The sequence below is a fragment of the Alosa sapidissima genome, chromosome 2 (genome assembly GCF_018492685.1).
Source record: "Alosa sapidissima isolate fAloSap1 chromosome 2, fAloSap1.pri, whole genome shotgun sequence".
In the NCBI taxonomy this organism is placed as follows: domain Eukaryota; kingdom Metazoa; phylum Chordata; class Actinopteri; order Clupeiformes; family Clupeidae; genus Alosa; species Alosa sapidissima.
This window is the reverse complement of record NC_055958.1, coordinates 35,651,854-35,660,537: the sequence shown is the minus strand read 5'-3', so window position 1 is coordinate 35,660,537 and position 8,684 is coordinate 35,651,854. Positions and strand designations below refer to the sequence as shown.

The 8,684-nt window shown below is 45.1% G+C and overlaps 1 protein-coding gene across 1 annotated transcript in view; it reads left to right on the top strand.

Annotated features, from left to right (window-relative positions):
• Window positions 1–3,412: 3,412 nt before the first annotated feature.
• Window positions 3,413–8,684, top strand: part of casq2 (calsequestrin 2) — a 9,344-nt gene continuing 4,072 nt past the window's right edge. The window contains exons 1-4 of the mRNA XM_042072463.1: window positions 3,413–4,053; window positions 6,949–7,033; window positions 7,535–7,635; window positions 7,815–7,926. Of these exons, the coding sequence (XP_041928397.1) occupies window positions 3,814–4,053; window positions 6,949–7,033; window positions 7,535–7,635; window positions 7,815–7,926 (538 nt within the window). The 5' untranslated portion in view covers window positions 3,413–3,813. The remainder of the gene's footprint in view (window positions 4,054–6,948; window positions 7,034–7,534; window positions 7,636–7,814; window positions 7,927–8,684) is intronic.

The window sequence follows — 8,684 nt, the reverse complement described above, 5'->3', positions numbered from 1 at the left end:
CACTCTTGATCCTAGCAAACCTCTATTGTGTCCAAGGCACACACCAGAGACATGTCGGCCCCAGCCTGATCCAAGTTCTGTTATCCCCTTTGGTTTCTCTGTGGTGTTCAACTGTCCAGCAGAAGGAGGAGGAGGAAGAGGAGGAGGAGGAGGAGGAAGAGGAGGAGGAGGAGGAGGAAGAGGAGGAGACGGGAGAAGAGGGGCCTTCTAGCCACTTCTGACAGTATCATCTTCTCCTGTCATGATGGGCACGGTCCAGTAACCCCACCTGTGCTCCTTAGTGCCCTCTACGGAAGGAAGCGTGAGCTGAGGAGAGGGGGGGGTTTAGGGTGGAGTGGGGGGGGGGGGGGGGGGGGGGGGTTAGGGTGGAGTGGGGGTGGGGGGTGGGGGTTAGGGTGGAGTGGGGGTGGGGGTGGGGGTGGGGGGTGGGGGTTAGGGTGGAGTGGGGGTGGGGGTGGGGGTGGGGGTTAGGGTGGAGTGGGGGCTGATAGTTTTTTGGGTTGGTCTTCGTACACTGTAATAGTTTTCTGGAAGACTTGAGCAACTCTTGGCTGCCTTGCTAGAAAGAGTTGGACAATGAATGCATGCACAAATACTCTCTCTGTCTCATACTCAGCACACACACACACACACACACACGCACGCACGCACGCACGCACGCACGCACGCACGCACGCACGCACGCACGCACGCACGCACGCACACACACACACACACACACACCGTCCTCTGTGGCACTGTCTCTCTCTCCAATTTCATCACTGCCCCGTGGTTTGCAGCTTAGCAGCTCTGTTTTACATTACATTTATACTGATTCCTTTAGCTGACGCTTACCCAGTGCCATACAAGTGAGGAGCAACATTCACACAACCGTGCAATAGGATACCTTAATGTATAACAACATAAGTACCGCATATCTAACAGAGTGTAAAAGTCCGGCTTCAGATAGTAAAAGTCCTGCCACATATTTGCTCCAAGCATTCACTTAACCAGCTGATTCTAACTGGCACAATTCCAGGTAAATGAGCTAATTAGTGAAACCACCTGTGTTACAGTAAGTGCACAACTAGAACAAATACGTTGTAGGACCTTTACTTTCTGAAGCCGGATTTTTTACACCTCTACATTTGGATATGTATACCACTGTAGATAGAGGTAAGCCAAGTCTGGCATCAGAAAGTAAAAGTCCTACCATGTATTGTTTCTACCTGTGCATTAACACATTGATGATTGATTGATTGGTGATTTCACTAATTAGCTGATCTACCTGGCTGAAGAGTTGTATTTATTAGATTCAGCTGATTTAATGAATGGTTGGAGCAAATATGTGGCAGGACTTTTACTTTCTGAAGCCGGACTTTTCCACTCTGTCTATGTATAATAAGATCTGCTTCCCATAGTTTACCACTGGTCCTCTGATCTGTGTGGACTGTTATACTGCGTGACTGTAGATGGACCTCCGCCATCTGACAGACAGACAGGACTGGACAGCAGGGTCAGTAGCGCTGCGTGCTGCGTGATGCACTATGTAATGAAACACCACCCACTCGCTCGCTCTCTCACTCACAGTTGGCCTTGGCGGGTCCATGCTAACAATGGCGCAGCGCAGTGGATCAACGGGATCGTATTTCCCCTCAGCAGCACCTTCACAGATAGTGTGTCACGGCCTGTCGCGGCGCGGTGCCGCTGCAGTGACATCACACATAAGCTTTCTTGTTAAAGAAGAAGTTGTTCACATAGATCTCTGCCGGTACCTAAAAAAAAAAGATTGGTGCTACCTAGCTCAAACTGCTGCAGCTAACAGCTGCAAGAGCATCTAGGCAGCTACAGTGCTACACTCTGGGGGAATAAAAAAAAAAAAAATCTTTTAAGGCCACATTAATATGCTGATGTTTCTTGCAATGTGCTTCAAGTAGGTTAGCTGAAATTGCCATACTATACAGAAAGGGGCGATGTTGAATGCACAGTGAAATTATATTCATTCACAATAAAATATCAATACCAGTACACACAGAACGGTAATAGCTGCCTATTAAGCAATATACAGTAGGAAAATGAGAAATGAATGGCCTCATTATCAGTGGCATTTCCATTCATAATAAACAGATGTGCAGCTGTCTGGTTGTGAGTTTACTGCCTGGGGAGCTGGCCAAAAAGGTCAAAGGTCACCTGTCGGTGTCAAGGGTCAAGCCCTTTAAAGCATCTCTCCTTTTGCAGCAACTCCTCTCCCACATCCCAATTAAGGAGCTAATTGGCCTGTGGTCCCTATGGAGATGGTTAAATGCAATGCTATTTACAGTGTCTGCTCATCCCCGGAGTGTGTGTGTATGTGTGTGTGTGTGTGTGTGTGTGTGTGTGTGTGTGTGTGTGTGTGTGTGTGTGTGTGTATGTGTGTGTGTGTGTGTGTGTGTGTGTGTGTGTGTGTGTGTGTGTGTGTGCATATGTGTGTCAGAATTATTGTTGAAGATATAAAAGTAGGAGAGAGAGAGAGAGAAAGAGAGTATGTGTGTGTGTGTGTGTGTGTGTGTGTGTGTGTGTGTGTGGGTGGGTGGGTGTGTGTGTGGGTGGGGTGGGGGTGTTGAGAACAGATCAGGTAGAACACATTGTATGATATTCCCATTTATAACTCTGAAATGTAATACTTTGGTGGTGGGACTGTATAATATGCTTAATGATGAGTGTTTCTCTGGGCACTCATGCCAACTGTAGAGATCTATGACCAGCTGCCTGCGCCCCTTCACCCCCCACTGCGAACCAAATGCCTGCATTCAGTCTCCAGTTACCCCGAGTGTACAATAGTCCTCCCACCCCACCCAAACCCATTGCCGCTTCACACACACACACACACACACACACACACACACACACACAGTTATTCTTATCTTGTCTGCACCAAGACTGAAGCCCATTGGCAGAGCTTTGTCAAAGAAGAAAAAAAACAGCAGCCACTGACAACACAGTATATTTAGATGCCACTAACCATCCCCAGTGTGTTTCTAATGGCTGTCAGCACTATGGCTGATGGTTGGGATGCTCATGGCCGTACAAGCATCCAATTGTGGCATATACTTGCATATTTACCTCAAGACATCCTATCAGCTACATGCCCACTTATGTAAAAAAAATATGTAAAATTGTTCAAATAAAGTACTCCTAGAACTATTTAAATAAACTACTACTACCAAAATACAGTAATCTTTCTCTTTAAATGTCTCACACTTGAAAGTCATTTGGTAACTTAATCAGACAGCAAGTCATTCATATTACAGTATGCTAGCGTAAGCTCGTTCAGCTGAATCCACTCCGCCGGCCTTCCAGTTTGTCCATCTCTTCAGCAGCCCTCTGAGCTATTTTTAGCCCCAAAACAACTGGGCTCCTAAAAAAGGGCCAACGCTGATGGTGGAGCAGGGGGAGGGAGGGGGTGCTACTATGTAAGGTATCCAGCCCCTCTGCCACCTCTTCCCTGTCCCATCGCCTGGATCCTCGACGCGTCTTTCTCTTTGTCTTCGGTGGGGAGAGGGACACAGAGGACAGAGTGAGCAGAAACAGGGGCAGCAGGTCCCAAAGCAAGGCCAGAGACACGGTCAGACGAGGCAGGACAGCAACGCCACCCCGAGCGGCAGGGATCAGCCTTATCTTTGACTGGACTTGACTTCAATCTACTGAGGAAGAGAATCTGTGTTGAGTCTTCAGACACGCTCTGAAGCGTGTGCTTGGTGTCCCTAGTAGGCTAAGGTGTAAGGTGTCTTTTTGCTTCATTTATTTATTTATTTTGGCGAGCCAGCTGGATAGCTGAAGCGGAAGCCCAAGAAGATGAGGACCCACTGGCTGCTCCTCTTTTCCTGCCTGTGTCTGGCGCCTCTCCACTCCCTGGCCGAGGAAGGCCTCCATTTCCCGAGCTACGATGGCAAGGACCGCGTCCTGGATATCGACGACAAGAACTTCAAGAAGGCCCTGAAGAAGTATGATATGCTATGCCTGCTCTACCACGCTCCACCACCCACCGCCAAGGATCAGCAGAAACAGTTCCAGATGACCGAGCTCGTCCTGGAGGTATGGTAGGAGAAGGGAGGAGGTGGAGGAGGTGGAGGAGGTGGTGGGCTAAGAGGACTTAGTTAACATGGAAAGTCAGAGAGACAGAAATGATTTGACATGCGTGGGACAAGTATATGAATGTAACTAACAGAGCAATCATGTATTTTTTCGCTTGTGGATAACATAGAACTAATATGGTAGAAGGCCTTATTTGGGTGTATTGTCGAGAGGGAACTGCAGAAATAGCAATCTTGGTGCCAGAATGAGAATAAGGGAATATGGCATGTTAGTGTTGAGAATCAAATGTGTTTGCACAGAGTTAAGAGAAAGAGAGAGAGAGAGACAAATAACAGTCGCAAGTGAAGGAAAGGTCACTATAAACATACCAACTCAAGCCACTGCTGGAAAATAGAAACAATGCAATGACAGTGAACAGGAGAGAATCTAGTCTAGGAATAGACGCTAGTGTCATTTGTGAGTGAAAAATGGCTTCCATTAGTAGGAGTGTTCACTCGGCTGCTACATTGTTATCATTGCCTGATCTCCTGGTCTTTAAACATCCACAGAAAGTCTGGTATATTGAGCCCAATCCAATTATTGAGCTTGGTCACAGCGTGTTTTGTAGATTTTGTTGAACATTCAAATCTGCACACACGCCTTAGAACTTCAACAATGGTCATGACTAGCAATGCTAATATGTCACTGATTAATAATGTGCAATTGGTTTTGATGCACGACACTGGGCCCACTGGTGTTACAGTAATAGTGTTCTTGGGTCACAGATGACTTTGAGTGTGTGTGTGTGTGTGTGTGTGGGTATGTGTCCAAGAACATATGTGTGCTCCTGCCAAGGTCATCATTGGTTTGTCTCTCTCCTCTGCTGTCATCTCCTTCAATTTATTCTAATTCACATTTGTTTCCTATAGTAGGCCCTGCCAATCACAACTTACAGTGCCTTCCTGGCTGAAACCGGACACCTCCCCACCCCCCATCCCCACCCCACACACAACCTCCTGCTCACTCATACTGTACATAGATTTCAAGGGCACCATGGCATTAACCAACAAGCCACACAAATTACTTTATAATCTGTGCTTAGCAGTGGCACTGCTTGCCATTTTTATCATCGGTTTCAGGATGCACCAGACCAATTCCTTGAGGAAGATTTTTCCTCCGATGCCAGTACTGTGTATTGTCTCTGCCTGTCCCACCCGTGAGAGGAAAAGCAGCCCAGCTGTCTTGCCTAAAAGAGTTATTGGCCTTGAATTTCTTGTGCTCTCACGTTTCACTTGGCTGGGCTTGAAATAAGTCTCCACGCACAAGTTTCACATGCTTAAGTAATTATATGAGTGGTGTCTAATTAGGTGTGACACAAAACTGTAAAGAAATCCTCTACAGTAAACTCAGTCAACAATTTCAACTTACACACTTACACCCAATTTCATGAACTTATATCAGTACTACAGACGATTGGTTCCAACTTACACACTTACACAAAATTTGAGGACCTTATATCAATACTTAGACGATTGGTTGATTACATCTTTGAGTCCATACAAACAAAGTACAATTATTTTCTTCCTTGCTATCCCCTATACAAAGAAGCAGTGGCATACTAATAGTGGCTAAAATGCTCATTGCTTTCACCTTGACAGAAGTATGTCACTGTGTTCTCCTTCCCAACATGAATTAGCCTTTGCGATCTGTAATGGTGTTTAAAATGTCAAAGTACTCACAGTAAGTTGCTGAGCTTAGGGCAACAGAGGCCTAGACTTAAACCACTAACATCATTCAGGTGACAAATCCATCTCTGCTGTCCATTCTACCTCTGTGAGAGTGCCAGAGTGGGTGCCAATTACAGCCGAGGACACCATACCAGACCATTCTATTCTTAATTTATGTTCCAATCAGGCGCTGTCCAGGGAGACCTGATAGCAGTATTCTTAGAACACTCTACTGTTCTTTTGGCTTCTTTTGTCAGCCGGCTTCACATCGCAGTGACTTCAGAGAGCTCTCGGGTAGTATTTGTAGAGAGCAATCACCTCAGAAATGATTATAGAGCAGTGATTGTATCCACCCATGCATGCATGTATTACTCACTGGGGGGTGATCGAGTTAGCATTGCCATTATAAGCCCAATTTGTCACCTTATTTTTGCCTTGTTCTCTCACACAGGGCTTCTTATCATTATACAGTACACAGACTATGCCTTGTTACATGATTTGTCAGTTTCATCAATGACATATAACGGCTTGAAAATCACAGATTTGCCCGTAATTTGAATACCATGCATGTTCTTTCGCATGGTGATAACTGTTGCACCTCTGAGGCACTTTTAAATCTCTATCACAAGCGAAATTTTACGTAACTGTTTTAAACTGTTTTAAACAGTGATTAGGGGACTGATCTAGTATTTGGGTTAAATAGATGATTACGAGCTGCTGATGTTTAAGCAACCTTTGCCAGGACACTCATGAGAGGACATGCAGACTGCTGTGCGCAATGCCTGCTAACGGCTCAATATCCATCTTCTGAATAATGTTTGCAAGTATTATAATAAACATTGTGGGAAAGGCATATTTTTTGGTTCTTTGAGGTTGTCCCCTGATACAGATTGTGGGCATATGGAATCTACCTATTTCTTAAAATCCACTAACATACTTTACCCACCAAGCTGCATTTCAATATGACATATCTATCACAAATCAGTAATCAATATGACATATCTATCACAAATCAGTAATCAATATGACATATCTATCACAAATCCACAGTCTGCCATTGTCATTGCCGTTGCTGTTTATGCAGAATACAGTACAGCATTGAAAAAAAGATGTCAGTGCTTTAGGATTAAGGGCATCAATTTGATGCCAGCACCTGATGCCTCCTGGTCTGTTCTGTTTTGTTGAGCAGCTGGCAGCCCAAGTCCTGGAGGTGAAGAACATCGGCTTTGGCATGGTCGATTCCCACAAAGACGCCAAGGTTGCTAAGAAACTCGGTGAGCCAGCCTCTGTCATGAAATAGCTGTGTCACAGTCCTTTGTTACAAGGATACAAGGATACAAGGAAGTTTATTGTCACATGCATATAGTTACTGGAAGTAAGAAATGCAGTGAAATTATGTCTGGTGTCTTTGTTGATGTCCAAGATAAAAAAAAGCACTATCTCCGAGTTTTATAAAGGACAATTATTATGTGCTGTCTGCTGAAATTGATGCCCCCCCCCCATCACACACACACACGAACGAACGCACGCACACACACACACACACACACACACACACACACACACACACACACAACACACACACACACACACACACACACACACACACACACACAAAACATTTGTAATTTGTGTTCCGTTGATTTCCATTCCAATGTGGTTCTGATCGATTCTGTTCCATTTTGTTCTGTTCTGCATTCTATTTCCTTCCATTCTCCTCTCCCGGGTTCCTTTCTGTTCATCTCTCTGGCTTGCTCTCTCCCCTTCGCTCTCAGGCCTGGATGAAGAGGGCAGTGTTTACATCTTCAAAGACGACCGTGTGATCGAGTTTGATGGGATGCTCTCTGCAAATGTCCTTGTGGAGTTCCTTTTAGACGTAAGTTGCATGGGTTAAGCTACCCTGCTCTATCCACCCCTCTCAGTAAACTATCTGCTTTCCTATTTAAAAAGATTCAAAAAGGGCAGTCATCAAGCTAAAGAGAAGATCAATGTCAAATTTATAGATATTGCTGTTTCTTTTCTTTCTCTATCTCTTTCTCTCATTTGCTCTCACAGTTAATGGAGGATCCAGTGGAAGTACTTGATAATGCGCTTGAATTAAGAGCATTTGATCGCATGGATGACGAAATCCGGGTTGTTGGTTACTTCAAAAACCAAGACTCTGAACGTGAGTCTCATTTAGCGAGAATGCAGGTGTCTCCTAATGTGAGTGTGTACAGTATGTATGCAGACAAGGAATGGCATGTACGGCACTGTGTTCTATGGCAGGGTGTGTGTGTGTGTGTGTGTGTGTGTGTGTGTGTGTGTGTATGTGTGTGTGTTTGAGTGTGTGTGCAAACACATTTACATGCTTCTATATGACACAGTGGCGTGTCAATTGAAACCACTTTCTCGCCATGGACTTATCAAGGCAATTAAATCATGCCATGCACCTCAGCTGTGAAAACACTGGTCTATCTTCCACTCATGCTGTTGCACATAAACCCATGAAGTCAATATCAGAGCAGTGTTTAGTCTAAGTGACGCCCCCATGCCCCACTACCCCTGCACAGCAACATAGTCTGGATGTGCGTATTTAGGAAAGAATTCAGTTTATGTGAACGAAGAAAAATATTAGTAACTTATCACACAGATCATCCACAATATTTAGTCGGTGTACCTCAACATGCTAAAAATATCTATGATTGTACACCAAAAACATCCCTAGCATTGACGACTGTACCAAGTCATTTCTGGCATGTGAATTGATTACAGAACTCTAGACCTTGCCAGTTCTACACATTCTATTTCCATGTAGTGTCACGTCTGAGAATGAGCTGCGATTGGTTCAGAGATCTGCAGTACAGAGGGTCAAAGGTTGCCTATTTCTGTTCCCCCTCTCCCCGTCTCCAAGTAAAGCTGGCATTCCTCCCCCGGCGTATGCTG